General features: G+C 35.5%; 4 protein-coding genes across 4 annotated transcripts; all 4 read left to right on the top strand.

Annotated features, from left to right (window-relative positions):
- The first annotated feature begins 1,558 nt into the window (after window positions 1–1,558).
- On the top strand, window positions 1,559–7,285 carry LOC105643084 (Nucleotidyltransferase family protein). Its single transcript, XM_012228139.4, has 6 exons — window positions 1,559–2,851; window positions 3,171–3,539; window positions 5,049–5,272; window positions 5,401–5,464; window positions 6,128–6,324; window positions 6,946–7,285. Exons 1-6 carry the CDS (start codon window positions 1,670–1,672, stop codon window positions 7,154–7,156), a joined length of 2,247 nt encoding a protein of 748 aa, XP_012083529.1. The 5' UTR covers window positions 1,559–1,669; the 3' UTR covers window positions 7,157–7,285.
- A 720-nt stretch (window positions 7,286–8,005) lies between these two features.
- On the top strand, window positions 8,006–9,827 carry LOC110008591 (glyoxylate/hydroxypyruvate reductase HPR3). Its single transcript, XM_012228138.4, has 2 exons — window positions 8,006–8,620; window positions 9,058–9,827. Exons 1-2 carry the CDS (start codon window positions 8,150–8,152, stop codon window positions 9,580–9,582), a joined length of 996 nt encoding a protein of 331 aa, XP_012083528.1. The 5' UTR covers window positions 8,006–8,149; the 3' UTR covers window positions 9,583–9,827.
- Window positions 9,828–10,030: 203 nt separating this feature from the next.
- LOC105643083 (glyoxylate/hydroxypyruvate reductase HPR3) lies at window positions 10,031–12,709 on the top strand. Its single transcript, XM_020682757.3, has 2 exons — window positions 10,031–11,978; window positions 12,100–12,709. Exons 1-2 carry the CDS (start codon window positions 11,502–11,504, stop codon window positions 12,622–12,624), a joined length of 1,002 nt encoding a protein of 333 aa, XP_020538416.1. The 5' UTR covers window positions 10,031–11,501; the 3' UTR covers window positions 12,625–12,709.
- A 110-nt stretch (window positions 12,710–12,819) lies between these two features.
- On the top strand, window positions 12,820–14,211 carry LOC105643081 (glyoxylate/hydroxypyruvate reductase HPR3). The gene is made up of 2 exons (XM_012228135.4): window positions 12,820–13,448; window positions 13,524–14,211. The coding sequence occupies exons 1-2, from the start codon at window positions 12,972–12,974 to the stop codon at window positions 14,046–14,048; spliced, it is 1,002 nt and encodes a 333-aa protein (XP_012083525.1). The 5' UTR covers window positions 12,820–12,971; the 3' UTR covers window positions 14,049–14,211.
- Window positions 14,212–17,058: the final 2,847 nt, after the last annotated feature.

Raw genomic sequence — 17,058 nt, 5'->3', positions numbered from 1 at the left:
ACAGATATAAATCTTAATAGCAGCAACTAGTCCATTAATTGATTTGGACGTCAAAAATAATATCTCCTTTGGATCTATAGTTTACTCCTTTGTTTGGATAGAAATGAAGGAAAATAATTATTTGGTTCATGTTTTCACGATTTTGTATATTATCTAATTTTTGAGGTTTTATTCCGTCACATTAAATGGATATTTCATCTAATTTTAATGAATTTTACGTTAGAAGAAGTATTCTTGGATTTTCAAAATAAATTATTTCATCCCTCAATTTTATTTTCAGATATAGATTGCGTTCATTTCCCAAATATGAAATGACTTAATAACTTTATTTACACCATGTATTAAAAAAAAAGGAAATTACTAGTTTGCCTACTCTATCATTGTATTAATAGAAAAAAAAGAGGGCAAAATAGATGGAAGAGCGAATAGGATGATGAAAGTTGTTTTCAGTAGCAACTTTTTAAGTAGTTTTTTATATTTTGACAAATTAAATTAGCTTTTAGTGTTTTGACTAATCAAAATATTAAACGAGCTTTTATTGTAATCTCTAGCAAAAAGTTGGCCTATTATGTTATATCCCATTTCTTTAGCTCTTCCAAGCAAATCCACATGAGAATTCCTATCACAGTCCACATTTTCTTCAATAGTTACATAGCTAGCAACATATCTCATGTCAGGTCGTGCACAAAAAGACCAACATGAAACTAATGTGCACAAAAATACCAACATAGCTAGTATTTTCTTCTTTTCCAATAACACAATCTCGTTGCTTTCCTTTTACTCAATGATTTTCTCTCTCAACTTCTCTTTCTTTCGTTTTTTTCCTTTTCAATTTGCAAATATCAACGGTCGTTATTAGTTTTTTTTTAACCTTAATTTTTTTTTTCAAATTAGCTGATATGTAAATGTAATGGGTCCCACTTTTTTTTATTAATCCTACTCAGCGCAATTGTAATGCAGGCGAGAGTCAATTCGTTGCCAGCGTGGAAAAAATATTAATGTGGTGCAAAATTTTTAAATTGAGGTGCATGATTGGCACCCTGCAAAATTTGAGATGCCGTAAGGTTATTTTTGCAAAGTTTAGGGGTACCTATGTATTTGGCCAATGGTTTTTGTACAAAATTGGAAAAACAATCGAACTCCAGCAACAACAGAATCTAAGTAAGTGAAAAACAGAAGTTGAGGATTTAATAGCTGTTTTCTTAAAATGTTCGAGGCTTTTAACAGCAGTTTCTCGTAAAAAGTATCGAGTCACATGTTCCGGCGGCCGCGATTGGTCATAGGCTTATAGCTCACCAACTTGGACAACTTCCAGACGAAGGAAGAGTAAGTACATCAGACTATATCAATTGTCAAATTTACCCTCCAAAATCGTAGTGAAATTACGAAGACCTCTTGATAAGTGTAATTGACCTCACTACATCGTAATATGCTAGCCTTTTGACGCCGTTGAATTTGTAAAGCATAGCGATGACCGAAGAAAGAGGAATTATATACAATACACTCAGACGGATTTTCGGTATCAGTACATATACCTAATAATACAAAAGATTTACCAATAGTCTTCCGAAAGTGAACATAAACTCGATCCTCAAAACTCTGACGTTACGTCTTCTCTTCTCCTTCGTCTCGCTTCAGTCAGTGTAAAACCTTATTGAAACCCATTAGTATGAACGGTGGCGGAGCCGACGCGCCACCGATGCAGCCGGCGGTTAATGGTGGAGAATTTTTACTCTCTTTGCTGCAAAGGCCTAACCATCAGCTCCAAACACCAGCGCCACCACCACACTCTCAGTTGCCAATTCCCATTCCAATTACTCCGCAACAATATCAACAGCAGCAGCAACAACAACAACAACAATCTCTCGCTCTTGATCCCGCCGTTGCAGCTGTGGGCCCTAGCCTCCCCTTCTCGCAGCCTGTTTGGCAATCCAACGGTCGAGATGTTCTCACTCCTCCCTGGCCCCACAATCTTTCTGCTGCTCCTTTGCTTCCTGGTTTCCTTGGGTTTCCCCAAAACCATTGGCCTTCTCCTGCAAACCACTTAGCGGCTGGTCAATTTCAAGGAAACCAGCAAGGAGTCTTGGGTGATGATCTTCAGATATTAGGGTTTTCAGGCGCCGATGTAAGAGCTAATAATACAATTCATAATCGTGTACAGCAGAAGCAGCAACTGGAGCAAAAGCTGCAGTTTGGTTCCTTTCGCAGTGATATCCAAAACGTCGAGGCTTTATTGAATGTGAATTCAAAGCTAAATGCAGCAAAGGAGCTGGAAGTAAGATTAGCGACCAGAAACTTAAATGGATTGGAAAGTGACCAAAAATTCGATTCACAACTGAGAACTTTCGATTTGCGAGAGCAGGATCGAAGTGGAGGCGGTTGGCGAAAACAGCCCCATGGAGGGAATTACAGGCCGCAAGAAACTCGAATGCCTCCTCCAGGGTTTTCAAATAAGCCAAGAGGGGGAGGGAATTGGGATTATGTGAGTAGAAGGAGAGAGTTAGATTACAATGTGAACAAGGAAAAAGGAAATCAAGGTGAATTGAGTAATAGGAATGCGCTCTTTAGTAGTGAGGATAAGATTCCAAGGGATGGTGATCGCTCAAGAGATTTGGGGCTCACTGGACAGCTTGACCGCCCAGGCCCGCCTGCAGGGAGTAATCTCTATTCTGTTTCAGCAGCCGATGTTGAACTGTCTATGCTGAACGTGGAGGCTGAAGTGGTTGAAGACGGGAAGGATGAAGGTCGCGAATTGGATGAAGCTGGTGAAGAACTTGTTGATTCTTTATTGCTTGAGGGTGAATCTGATGGAAAGAATGACAAGAAGCAAAATCGGCATTCTCGTGAGAAGGTAAATTCTATTCCCTTACATTTGGTTTTTCTTTGTGAAGAACCAAACTTTTGCATATCTGTTTGTTTTGGTGATCATGTTCAAAAATTTTGCATCAAACTTTATTTAAAGGTTTCATGTCAATCTTAAATGAACTTTGATGTAATGGTCTATATCCGACTAATCAATTGGATGTGATACGTGATCAGAAGATTTTCTTAATGAAAATGAAGATGAGGTCAGTGCATGAAATTAATTGTTGCTATCTGATTTAATGTCAAGGAATGATATTTGCAAATTTGCAAAATCTTCTTGTTTTCACTTTTGGTTTTATGATCAGGAGTCTAGATCAGATAACAGGGGACAGCGAACACTTAGCCAAAGAATGAGAATGCTTAAAAGGCAAATGGAATGTCGCAGAGACATAGACAGGCTAAATGCTCCATTTCTTGCAATTTATGAGTCACTAGTACCTCCAGAGGAAGAAAAAGCAAAGCAGAAGCAACTATTATCCTTATTGGAGAAACTAGTGAACAAGGAATGGCCTCAAGCTAGGTTATACCTTTATGGTTCTTGTGCGAACTCATTTGGGGTTCTGAAGAGTGATATTGATGTCTGCCTTGCCATCCAGAATGCAGATATTAACAAGTCCGAAGTGTTGTTAAAGCTGGCAGATATACTGCAATCAGATAACCTCCAGAATGTGCAGGTGAATAAGATTGTTTTGACTTTTTGATAAAAAACATTGCAGACACTAATCATTTAAAACGTCTCCGTCATTAGAGTTTTTACAGTGATCAGAAAACCCGAACCAAGTTATGATAGGTTTTAAGTTTACAACAACAACGACGACTAAGCCTTAATGCCAAAAACATGCATAAATACATGTTTTAAATTCTTTATCCTTTGTTCTTAGCTAATTTTTAGAATTAGGCTTATTTTTTGTTTTTTTTTTTTTTATAATGTAAATCTCAATTTGCAATACCCTAAATAATGAAAAGCTGTTCTTATAATAAGTCCTTGTTGATGGTTTTGGAAAGGAAGTCATTTTGGAAAATTGGAGAGGAATTTTCTAAGGAAATGATTAACTGTTCTTTATCATTTCGAGGTGCTAGTAGCAAGAATGATATTATTTTTGCTTGGAGCTATCATTTAGGCTATTCATGAACTATTACCGGGAATTCTGTTGACACTGTGACTTGAGACGATAAAACTGCATTTTCTTTCTTTTATAAATTTTCAAGTCATGCATTTATAAAGTTTATTTGGTATCATAATTATATTGCCATTAGTTAACCCATTGATAAAAGGCTAATTAATTTGGTGAGGTTTTGCTGCTGTTTTACATGGAAACCAGCTTTTAAATGCCCCTTACGGCACTTCTCTTTCTATTTTGTCTACTATAAAGTGTCTGTAGAGGTTACTAGGTTAAACCTTCATGGTACATATGATTTGCCTTAGCATTCATTCTAACTTTGCCTTTTTATATTTTGGATGCTTGTTCTATTTGGATATTTGGTGGATATTGGTGAATATGCTTGATGTGGATCAGGAGATTTACTTTGAAACATTTGCTAATAATATGCTAGTCTTTCTTCTTATTGTTCTTTGGAATTCAATATATCATGATTAATTAGTTGTTCTTACGTAAAAAAATGAATATTGGAGAAGAGCAAAATGGGTTGTAAGATATATTGTTCATAAAGAAAAACCCATAAAAGTACACTGGATAAGCAAAGACTGATAGAGTAATGCCTCTAACAGCATGAATTAATTACTATTTTGAATCTTGGTGATGTCAGTAGTAAAGCTGCAGATCTTGTCATAAGAGAGTCATATTTCTTCTTATGTTGATTTTGATATTTGAGCCTTTAGATCACTCTGAGATGATTGGCACTAATTATTTTCTGATTGCTTACAAAAATTCTTCCTCAGTGTTTGTAAAGTAAACTAATGCTTACCATTTTAGTGGAATAAAAGATCTTTTGATTTTGGAACTAAAAATGCGATTTCGAAAATAAATAATATTTGAACATATGAGATAATATTTTCTTTGCTTTGAGGTACCTTTTGAAAATTCATTTTACAGGTCAATTATAAGTCCCAGTCTTTGTTTTCTAGAAAACTAATTCATCTAAGTTTATTTTCTCTTGGAATCCTTTCATCATTAGGTTGAATTCTTGCATGACCTCTTTCATTTCTTAATCTTTCTCAACAGGCATTGACACGGGCTAGGGTCCCAATAGTAAAGCTCATGGATCCAGTAACTGGAATCTCTTGTGACATATGCATAAACAATGTTTTGGCTGTTGTAAATACGAAGCTTCTGTGGGATTATGCACAAATTGATGTCAGGTTGCGGCAGTTGGCTTTTATAGTTAAACATTGGGCAAAATCCAGAGGAGTTAATGAAACTTATCATGGAACCCTATCTAGCTATGCGTGAGTTATCATTTGAGAACTATTTGGTATTCCAGACTCAGAAACATACAGCTATCTATTTTAATAGATTTTAAATGTTTATATTCCTTTAATTGTTATTTATTTAGCTAATTTTTCTTTCTTTTCAGGTATGTTTTAATGTGCATTCATTTCTTACAACAGCGTAGACCGGCTATTCTTCCATGCTTACAGGTCTATTTTTTGATTTTGCTTCTTAATTAGATGCCATCGCATTTATCATCAGTCGCCAATTCCTCAAAAAAGTTACACAGCTAGGCCTAACCCATCTTTTGTTCATTGGCATTTTCTTTTCTCCACATATCATGTCTCTGGAGTATAGTCTAGATACCTGATTTCTAAGGCTGACGTTGTGGAGTATGTTTCTGAGTACTTTTGAACCCACTAATATTGCTTTAGTGTAACTGAAATTTGGATACTCCTTACATAAAATACAAATTTTACTGTTCATGGAACCAAGATTTCGAGTTTCTTGCTTCCACTAAATGAATAAATACCTCATCAAGCAATGGCATGTGAAGAGAAAACGTCTGGCTATTTGGAAGCTCTGGCCTTTTCTTTCTTTATCATTTCATTTCAAATTTTTAGGTTATAGGACCGGTTATTCATGGCATAGAAGTTCATTTCACATGAGAACCATGTGAGCGAGAAGATTTCAATGGACATTCATGTTTCACTTGATAACATCTCCAGATTTCCAACCTTAAAAGTCTCACTTTTATATTATTTGGCATCTTTTGGTGCAAAATATTTTTTATTCTTTTGTTACTTAATGTTTCGAAGTATAAATGTATTTGGCTTCCACATGAAGTATTAATGTTAACTTCTGCCTTATAGGAAATGGAGGCAACATATTCGGTCGCTGTAGATGACATTCAATGTGCTTACTTTGATCAAGTTGAAAAGCTTCGTGGTTTTGGATCTCGTAACAAGGAAACAATTGCTCAATTGGTGTGGGCATTTTTCAATTATTGGGCATATCGTCATGATTATGCAAATGCTGTTATATCAATCCGCACAGGAAGCATAATCAGGTGATATGATGTTTTGGCATCTTTACTAGGATTTTGTTTGCTCAAGCATGAGAATGAAATAACACATTAATGCTCTTGCAAATATATTGCCATGGTTATTCCCACACTTGCTCATGGTCCAGGGGCCCTACCTTATCCTGCAAAATTCCTTGCTGGGGCAAGGGCTTTCACCTTAGGCTTGACTTGGTCTCAGACTATCAGTTAACTGCACTTGGTAAAAGGGTTACGCTTGAATTCTTAGGCTTCACTCAGGCAATAAATCTTGGTCAAATATGGGTCCAGCTTGGCCCAGGAAAGCAATCAGTTAACTACACTTAGTTATTTCTTCTGTTCTTGGATGACAATCTATGTTAATATTTAGCATAATAATGAAAAAGGCTCGTCTTGGTGTTGACAAAGTTGAGACTTGGAATTTTTTCCCTTTGTAATTTGATATAACTTAGGCTTTAGTTGTCAATAAATTTGATGGTAGAAACAAAATGCAAAACCGCTTGTTATGCAGTTGATAGTTTTGAGGATAGATGGTTTTGCTCTTCATTGTTTAGTGATATAAGGTGAGAAATCGACTTAAGATAATTCCTGCAATTGACTGACTGGTAATCACAATGTTTATTTACGCAGTAAACGGGAAAAGGACTGGACAAGGAGAATTGGGAATGATAGGCATTTGATATGCATAGAGGACCCCTTTGAGATATCTCATGACCTGGGAAGAGTAGTGGATAAGTACAGCATAAAAGTACTGAGGGAGGAGTTTGAACGCGCTGCAGATATCATGCAATATGATCCAAATCCTTGTGTAACGCTTTTTGAACCTTATGTTCCTTCCTAGTTAGACTAATTTATGCTTGCTTGACCAATCATATTATTAGATGTAATTATTGTTAAACTCAGCTTGTAAAGTCCCTTGCGTGGACTCTTCTGCTCAATTTTATCTACGTGTTATCATATTTATTATGTATCCCAGGGTGTTCTTTTTTTTTTTTTTTTTTTTTTATTTTCATTTCTCCAGTAAATCTGAAAAGAATTTCTAATGAAAATGCCCTAAGTGATTTAGTTACTTTTAAGTGATAGGTCAGATATTATTTGTTCTTTATTCAATTACTTTGTACAAATATTCGTATTGTATAGTATTATTACTTTAGTACTTCTTTTGTCACACACACATTATATATACTTTAAGAAAAAATGATTAATATAATCATAACAATTTTTCCTAGTTTTTCTTTTCTAATGTCTTTATATTAATAATTTATGAACTAATCAAAGTTTAATTTAGCTAAAAGAATTGTTTTCAAAGTTTTTATGTATACTAGTTCATTTGAAGGCATTGTACATCATTAACTTTTAAACGAAAACAATTAAATAATTTTTTTGTTAATCAAGTGTGTTCTTAATCTTCTTATGTTATTTTATAGTGGAAGGTTTACCTTTTGTGGTATAAAACACAATATTATTTCAGTCCAATTGGCTTTTTAGTCCAACTATTGGTTTAAGGAATATTTTTTAATAAGGAAAGGAAATATAAAAGAAAAATATTAAAAAAAGAATTTTCTCTTTTTTTTTAAAAAATATAAATTAATTTCCTTTTATGCTCATAAAACTAAAACCTTTCTAAATTTGAGAAAAGAAAAAGAATTGATTAAGAAAATTAGATTGTTTGACGTGGAATAGTTTCATTGTTTTCCCTTCTCGCGGTATTTTTCTTTCTCAAAACAAGGGCTTAAAATCATAAGCAACCGTCTCGAGATAAGTTGACTGCTGTCGGGCCAAAGGCCGAGGTTCTAGCCCCACTCCAGCAGCAGTGTCAGAGAACCAGAAGAAAATGGCGTCGACCGATCCTCAAGAATCACCAGAGGACCTCCCAAAGGTGCTACTTCTCAAAAAGCCACCATCTTTCCAATTTTTTGAAGGAGAATCCTTTACTTCCACCAAATTCCAGTACTTGAAAGCATACGAATCACCGCTCCCTCTTCATCAGTTCTTGGCCGCGCATGCACAGTCCGTACAGGCTGTCCTTGCCTCCGGTGGTGCTTCCATCAACGCCGATATCCTGCAGTTGCTTCCGGCGGTGCGCGTCGTGGTCACCACCAGCGCGGGCCTCAACCAGATTGACATTCCTGAATGCCGCCGCCGTGGAATCGCGATCGCCAACGCAGGCGATGTCTACTCCGCTGACGTAGCGGATCTGGCGGTTGGTTTGTTAATCGATGTTTTAAGGAAGATTTCAGCCAGCGATCGCTATGTCAGGCAAGGGCTTTGGGCTACCAAAGGTGACTATCCTCTTGGTGCCAAGGTTAGTTAAAATCTCTACTCCCAACGTCTTTTCGTGTGGCAATCTTTATAAACTATATACTTCGCCTTGATTAAAGGACGCTTCCTGTAATTGATTAAGAAAAAGAAAAAAAAGCCATTTCTTACATCCTTTTACAAGGAAATTTGAATAAGGCCAATTTTCTAACATCATTTCTGACATCCTCAATAGATAATTGAGTTTGCTACTGATGCTTATATATGCCAAACATGTATACAGCAAAAGTGATCGCCACTGCACTTTGAAACTGAATTTAAAAGAGAAGTCAATGGTGGAGTCTAACCCATGGAATAAAATGGAGACGAAAATGACTTGCAACTTAAGTAAACAATTCTAAAATTGAAATCTCACCGAACTGTGATTGAAATGTGACATCTAACTATCTGACATTATGTTTTCTGGATGACTGGTGATTCCAGTTGAGTGGCAAGAGAGCTGGAATTGTTGGATTGGGAAGAATTGGATATGAAGTTGCAAAAAGGCTTGAGGCCTTTGGTTGCTATATCTCGTACAACTCCAGGAAGAAAAAACCAAATGTTTCATACCCTTTCTATCAAAATGTCAGCGAACTTGCTGCCAATTGTGATGCCCTCATCATCTGTTGCGGATTGACAAAGCAAACCTTCCACATGATCAATAAGGAAGTCTTGTCAGCTCTGGGTAAAAAGGGAGTCATTGTTAATATTGGCCGTGGGGCTATTATTGATGAAAAGGAAATGGTGAGGTGTTTGGTTGCAGGAGAGATTGCAGGTGCCGGATTGGATGTGTTTGAGAATGAGCCTGATGTTCCTAAAGAGTTCTTTACAATGGAAAATGTTGTGTTGTCGCCGCATACTGCTGTCTTCACACCAGAATCTTTGAAGGATTTAAGTGAACTTGTGGTTGGGAATCTGGAAGCTTTCTTTTCAAACAAACCTTTACTTTCTGAATACATGGATGAATGATTGGTGGAACGTTCTAGTCATAGGTTACTTTCTTTATTGGTTCTGACTAATTCTCTGTTAGTGAAGAATATGATTTTTAAGAAAGTTTCAATCGGCTGTCTCATTATTAAAGAAATTTTGCCTGCTGGTCACGGTGATTGACACCTTGTTTTCTGATCATGCTTTATTTGTTTCTTGTAAGAGTGACCATTTTCTTTGTCTAGGTGTTTGCCAATCTTTTAAATGCGGTTTTGGGTTTTGTTCTCTGTTTTGGGTTTTGTTCTTGCATAGTTTGTATGGAAATTGCAAATTACTTGACCAGAAAAGTTTAGCAAGGTTTACTTGATTCCTTTTGAGTAATTTCTGTGCGCACTTTTTCTTATGCTTTTTAGCAGTACCAGAAGTTCAAAAAGTTGCTATATCGTAGTTGCAAATGGTTTGATGTGGTTATGCACTTCCATGCGCACAGGATATAAAAGGTGACGGGATCAAGAAGTCATGGAGGAGAAAAGATCAAGAAATGTTATTTTATCATCATTCAGTGCTAGGTTTGTTAAAAGTATTTAGGCGCATGACCTTCAAGGATGGGCTCTGTATATTCGGAATCACCAATAATCATTTCTTCTTAATGATTGGCTGTGGTTTTGAATAACAATCATTCTTTATGTGCTTATGGCACATAAGCATCTAACATATAGGGCATAAATCGTGGAGAAGTATTATATATACGAAGTATGTGTTAAACATACTCCGTTGGTGCTTCATTCAGATGACTATGTTTTTGTTCAATAGTGTCAAATAAGGAGGTGATTTGCGTGGGTGCAATAGGGCTGTGCAAAACCTGAACCTGACTTGACCGAAAATACAGGGTTATAATGAGTTTTTTGGATTGGGTGGGTCAGTCAGTCAATTAGAGGGATGTATATCCCTTATTCAATTCGGGTGGGTCAGGTAAATACCTTGTTTAACTGGATCCGAAAAAATAATTTTTTTTTTTATTTCCTTACATGACTCATGCTGTTTTATTTCTTCTTTTACTTGTAAAATTAAAAATCCCAAATCAAAATCTTTTTTTTTTGTTAAAGGTGGTATGCATTTTTTCTTGAGCAACTAAAATTATGAATAACTGATTTAAGTTTTTATGTTTTGTATGTCTATTATGTATGATAAATATTTAATTAGAACTTTTTAATTTGCTACGGTGGGTTATAATTTGAAGATGAAAAATTATTGTTTGATTGTGATTTGTGTGATTGTGATTATTATGGTTTGATTGTGTTATAATTTTTTAATTATGAATGTTTGATGCTGATTATAGTTTATTATTGTTTTATGATGTTTCGATTATGGTTATTTGAGCAATAATTACTTTTTGAGACAAATTCTTTTATTATCATGGTTTGATTATGGATCCAAATAAAAATTTTGATTGCACAAGAGCCACGTAAAAAAATTTTCAAGCCATAAAAAAAATTGTTTAATTGAAATTCGGATTAAAATGGATTCCGAATAAGCAGACCTGATTTTACAGGGGTTATTCAGGTTGGTCTGAATTTTTAAAAGAATTGGATCGGTAAAGTCATTCCTCTTTATTTCGGGCATCGGGTTTTGACCCAACCCGACGGTTGCTCACCCCCTGTGTACTGCCTGGACTAAACATTAAATATTTTTGTCTATTGATTGTATGTCAACAGTGAAGGTTAGTGTGACATTTATCTGCATTTGACACATTATTATAATAATTAATTAAATTGTAATTGTAATAAATTGCTTTTGTCTACTTGGAACTTGCAAGAATCTCGTAAATAGAACCCGGTGGAAAAAATTATAAAAAAAGAACAAAACATTGCAAGAATCTGGGGTATAGAGTTGCATCTGCAAGAACGATAGACAAAACGAAAAGAATACTCTCCTCATCTGCGATTCTTCCAGCTATATCAATGGCTTGCCATACTCTTCAGAATCACGATCATCAACAAGAAAATCTGCTGCCACAAGTCCTAGTCCTTGAACCGCCACCTCTCTTCAAATTCCATGAGGACCAATTGTCCCAAAAGTTCCGTTTCTTGAAGGCATGGGAGTCGCCTCTTCCTCTCAACCAATTCTTGATCTCTCATGCAAGTTCTATCCAAGTTCTGCTGTCTTCAGGAACCTGTCCAGTTACAGCGGATACCCTCCGGCTGCTTCCGTCACTCCGGGTTCTTGTCACCACAAGCGCCGGTCTCAACCACATAGATCTGCAAGCTTGTCGAGAACGAGGGATCCCCATAGCCAGTGCTGGTAGCGTGTATTCTGAAGATGTTGCAGATATAGCAGTAGGACTGTTGATTGATGTAATACGAAAGATTTCTGCTTCTGATCGATATGTGAGACAAGACTCATGGCCCATCAAAGGAGACTCTCCTCTTGGCTCTAAGGTTAGAATTTGCTTTTCTTCATTCTATATAATTCTCATTACAAATTTTTTTGAAATATGAAAGATATTATTATTGTTATTGAATCTCCATTTCCATCAACATGAATTATGAATTTGATCAGTTGAGAGGCAGGCAAGTCGGGATTGTTGGATTGGGAAACATTGGATTAGAAGTTGCAAAAAGGCTAGAGGCCTTTGGCTGTAATATCTTATACAACTCAAGGAAGAAGAAGCCGTCTGTAATTTATCCATACTATTCAAATGTGTGTGAACTCGCAGCTAATTGCAATGTTCTTATTATTTGCTGTGGATTATCGAAACAAACCCACCATTTGATTAACAAGGAAGTGTTATCAGAGCTGGGAAAAGACGGAGTGATTATTAATGTTGGACGCGGAGCAATTATAGATGAGCAAGAAATGGTGCAGTGTTTGATGCAAGGAACGATTGCAGGTGCTGGGTTGGATGTGTTTGAGAATGAGCCTAACGTTCCTAAAGAACTCGTGGAATTGGACAATGTTGTGCTATCTCCGCACAGAGCTGCCCATACCAGTGAAACTTTAATGGATTTGTGCCAACTTGTTATAGGAAATCTGGAAGCTTTCTTTTCCAATAAACCTTTACTCTCTCCTGTTAGAAATGATTGAATGCTACAATATGCCGCTCTAATTCTTCTGTTTTTAAATATTAGTTGATTATAATAAAGGCTCCGTTTGTGAGATTGATTATTGATATTTCCTGAAAAGATTGGCTGTAGTTCTGTAGTTTATGATTTTGTATAGCTTCATTCACATTTATAGAACACAAATCAAGAATCTTGTTCGTTCAAAAAAAAAAAAAACTCGTTTCAAAGATTTCCACCATAAGTTGGTGTCCAGCTGTAAATATATGGGTCCAATTGAAAGTGACCCATTAATCTTAGGACACAATTAGCGACGTCAGCAGTTGAATTCGAGCAGAAGCGATTCAAACTCCATTTCTCAACTCGCCATTGATGGACAATCAAGAACAGAATCGCAATTGCCAGTCCCAAGACCTCCCACAAGTTCTGCTCCTAAAACCGCCACCAGTCGTGACGGTCCTCGGAGAGGATCAATTTTTGTCAAATAGATATCAGTTGTTGAAAGCATGGGAGTCGCCACTCCCTCTTCACCAATTATTAACCAAACACGCCAACTCAATCCAAGCCATTCTTTGCTCCGGCGATTCTCCTGTGACCGATGACCTACTCCAGCGGCTTCCATCAGTCAGGCTTGTCGTCACGGCTAGTGCCGGCATCAACCATATCGACTTAATTGCCTGCCGCCGACGCGGAATTTCGGTAACCAATGCCGGTATCGTGTTTTCCGACGGCGGTGCAGATGCCGCAGTGGGCTTGTATTTTGATGTTTTGAGAAAGATTTCCGCTGCTGATCGTTATGTGAGGCAGGGGCTTTGGGTCAAAAAAGGGGACTATCCCCTAGCTTCTAAGGTCATTTTCTTCTTCTTCGTCGTCTATTTTGAATGTAAAATGCATTTAACTGAATTCTGTGGATGGTAATTTCAGATTGGAGGGAAGCGAGTGGGAATAGTTGGATTGGGAAGCATAGGCTCAGAAGTTGCTAAAAGACTAGAGGCTTTTGGCTGCATTATTTCTTACAATTCAAGAAAGAAAAAGAATTTTGCTCCATACCCATTTTATTCCAGTGTTTGTGAACTTGCAGCTAACAGTGATGCTCTCATCATCTGTTGTGCCTTAACAGATCAAACCCAACATATGATCAATAAGGAAGTTTTATCTGCGTTGGGAAAGGAAGGCGTCATAGTTAACATTGGACGCGGAGCTATAGTCGATGAAAAGGAACTGGTGAGGTTCTTGATGGAAGGAAAAATTGCAGGTGCAGGATTAGATGTGTTTGAGAATGAGCCTCATGTTCCTAAAGAGCTCTTTGGAATGGATAATGTTGTTCTATCTCCACATATTGCAGTCTTTACGCCAGAATCTTTCATGGCTTTGTGTAAACTTGTTGTGGGGAATTTGGAAGCAGTTTTCTCTAACGGGCGCTTACTTTCTCCAGTCATGGATGAATGAGTTGATGGTCTTCAAGCAGAAAGACCGAAGAAGACAGAGGACAGAAGGAACTGGCTTTTGTTAGTTTTTGTGACATACATGTCCAGAATTGGATCTTGTTACTGTGATTAATGTATAAATTTTTATATTATGGCTAATAACTTCTACAGTTGATTCTTTCTAACAGTTTTTATTTTATTATTTTATCCTGAGCACAAAAAAGACCATACCTTGATTTCCCAGTGCAGAGCTCAGAGAAAGATTGGGGAGCGCTATGAATATGCAATATTACACAGGAATGTGGAGTCTCCGGGCAGGCAGCTCTTTTCCAATGATTTTGGGCCTATACACACGGCAACTTTTGGGCCTAGACTAGCAAATTTTGGGCCATTTTCCAAGGACAGATGGTTCCTATTAATAATATTATAGTCTTTAGCATGTTAAGCCCATTACAGAATCTGATCCTACACTAATCGAATTTAAATTAGGCCTATCATTATCAGTTTTTAAGCCCATTTTACTGTGTAATTTAATAAAGAAAGTGATCATTGACACGATGATATGCACATTGTATATGACAAGGAACAAAAAGAAAAAGAGAAAAGAACAAGCATTCAGAAGTGTTCACATTACAGACAGAAGGAGACAATTATGGCATTTAGTTTATTCGAATTTGATAATTATTTGCAGTGTAATAATACCCAATGGTGCCCTATCGACAAGACAAAGTATTACCAAATTTAATGTTTTTTTCTCTAGTACTATATATAGTAATATATCTTCTAACCGTAACGGTTTTGCCAACTTGTTCCATCACATAAAAATCCAAAATTGCTTTATATGATTATCAATACATCTGCAGAACCTTAGGCACTAACCCAACTTGGTTAATTATCCAATTGGTTCATTATGGTTAATCATTAATCAAATGCCATTCAAGATTTGAACTTATTTGTTAGAGCAAACTGTAGCTATATATTGTTTTGTCTTTTACTATTTCATCCGTACAAAATTACTGATGAGAGAATATAAATGAAATTAATTATTATTATTATATATTAAAGGGATTGTCAAGTGATAATATTGAAGTGTGTGGAGCAATGGATAGCGATTAGAGTGATTAAAGGGACGCTTATTTAACTAATTTGAACCGTCTTTCTTCTGATTTTAAAAGAGAAATAACATTGTGGAAGTCGCTAAGGATGCAGTCTTTGTTGTTTCTTTCGTTTTTTAGCCTGTAAATGTGCATGCATGCAACACCAATAACTATGTTCATCAAGCATGTTACATCATATTAAAAGATATAATTATAATATAATTAAGGATGCTAAATGTATTAAAAAAATTTTGAAATTCTTCCATAACTACTAAATTCTAGAAGTAAAGTATTTTGTAAGTTAAAGTGTTAATATACGTAATTTTATAATTTGAAGTATTTAGATGTTATGGTTTATACATTTTGGCTTATCATTTGACTAACAAAAAAAAAAAAAAAAAGAAATAAAAACGGTAGATGATAACTTGTAAATGCAAAATTGAAATCAACTTATATCATGGCTACAATACTGTAGATAATGTATGTTGTAATTAATTCATTTCAAACAAGAAATTTTGCGAATAACGCTTTGGCTTAATAGCTAAAGTGAAGGTATTTGAAATTAAAAGATTTGAATTCAACGCTACTTCCCACCATTCTTTAATTGATTGATGCAATTTCTACTTTTAATGAGTTATGTAATATGTTGCTTATAGATAGATTACTGAAGAAGAAGATTATGAAGGTACAAATGATGAGTTGACATAGTCATATTAAGCTACTAAATGCAATTAATTAATATTTTGGAAGGTCAAAGTAAGTATATATTGATGTTAGGAATTAATTATATTAATGGGAGCATCTCATCTCATCTCATCTCATCCATTAATATATGAATTGAGTTAATGAAGCAAAGCAAATGGATACGTGGTAAGCCATTAGCCTCTCCAAAAATCATGTATCATATTAGTTTAATTAATTAATTAATTTGCCAAGATTTTGGTTTATAAGCTAAATAAATTAGAGTGAAATGAAAAAGAAGCATCTCTTTTGGTTCAAGTGGACTGCCCTTTAATTTCAAGGGGAGAGGTACTTGCAATACTATCATTATTAATTCTCTTTCAGTAAGCAAAAGATCGAGAATCAGAATCTAATTAAATAGACAACAAGAATATGCAAATTGAACTGCATGATTGAAATATCATATATATATATATATATATATATATATATATATATTTGATGGGACAAAACATGAATTAAAATCTTGCAGGTTTATATATTTGATGCTCTAGATCTCTTCAAGTCTCACAAAGTTCCTACTCATTCATTGGATTTGTGTTTCTATCTATCTATATTAATATGCATGGATGGAATGTAATGAGCTGTATATAACATTGGAACAGAATATATTCTCACAATTAATATAAATAAATTTGGATTAACCCATCTTTATTACAATTTCATTCCTCATTTCTACTATGTAATTATGGCTTATTGTAAATTTGAAAGGACATAGACTGGGAAATTGTCCAAATTTTTTCTGATAAAAGAAAAAAAAAAAAAAAGAAAAAAAGAAAAAGGTAGGTACCTTCTCATCATCAATCAACATCTGCTCAATTGGGTTGAGACTCTGCTTTCTTTCACATGAAGATGAAAGCAAGTTATGTCGTTTGCCTTTTGAGGTAAAATTTCTTTTGCTACTCTTGTTATGTTACTTCTCCAATACCAGTGTATCATATATATGACTTCTCATTGGTTAACGGTAATGCTTCAAAAGTTAAAAAGTACTTCCATCTATATATACATAATTAATAGAATATCTCTCTCGGGTTTGAAATTTTGAGTCGTTATTTGAATATCACTTTTGATTAACTCGAGCATGAAAATATACACGATGATAAAGGAAAAGTCATATTTCAATCTAAATAAATGATAATGTCAACATATGATCCTTCAGCCAATAAATTTATGGACATGTCTCATAATAAATGG

Source organism: Jatropha curcas, chromosome 5 (assembly GCF_041381405.1).
Source record: "Jatropha curcas cultivar XTBG-Jc1 chromosome 5, XTBG_Jcur_1.0, whole genome shotgun sequence".
In the NCBI taxonomy this organism is placed as follows: Eukaryota; Viridiplantae; Streptophyta; class Magnoliopsida; order Malpighiales; family Euphorbiaceae; genus Jatropha; species Jatropha curcas.
Note: the sequence above shows the minus strand (reverse complement) of the source record. Positions and strands in the feature narration are given on the sequence as shown.

Bases quoted from the DNA above. Each gene is read 5' to 3' on its own strand.
- LOC105643084 (XM_012228139.4), top strand. From the start codon at position 1,670: ATGAACGGTGGCGGAGCCGACGCGCCACCGATGCAGCCGGCGGTTAAT. The intron at 2,852-3,170 runs GTAAATTCTATT...TTTTATGATCAG, and splicing joins ATCGGCATTCTCGTGAGAAG to GAGTCTAGATCAGATAACAG. The intron at 3,540-5,048 runs GTGAATAAGATT...CTTTCTCAACAG, and splicing joins ATAACCTCCAGAATGTGCAG to GCATTGACACGGGCTAGGGT.
- LOC110008591 (XM_012228138.4), top strand. From the start codon at position 8,150: ATGGCGTCGACCGATCCTCAAGAATCACCAGAGGACCTCCCAAAGGTG. The intron at 8,621-9,057 runs GTTAGTTAAAAT...TGGTGATTCCAG, and splicing joins ACTATCCTCTTGGTGCCAAG to TTGAGTGGCAAGAGAGCTGG.
- LOC105643083 (XM_020682757.3), top strand. From the start codon at position 11,502: ATGGCTTGCCATACTCTTCAGAATCACGATCATCAACAAGAAAATCTG. The intron at 11,979-12,099 runs GTTAGAATTTGC...GAATTTGATCAG, and splicing joins ACTCTCCTCTTGGCTCTAAG to TTGAGAGGCAGGCAAGTCGG.
- LOC105643081 (XM_012228135.4), top strand. From the start codon at position 12,972: ATGGACAATCAAGAACAGAATCGCAATTGCCAGTCCCAAGACCTCCCA. The intron at 13,449-13,523 runs GTCATTTTCTTC...TGGTAATTTCAG, and splicing joins ACTATCCCCTAGCTTCTAAG to ATTGGAGGGAAGCGAGTGGG.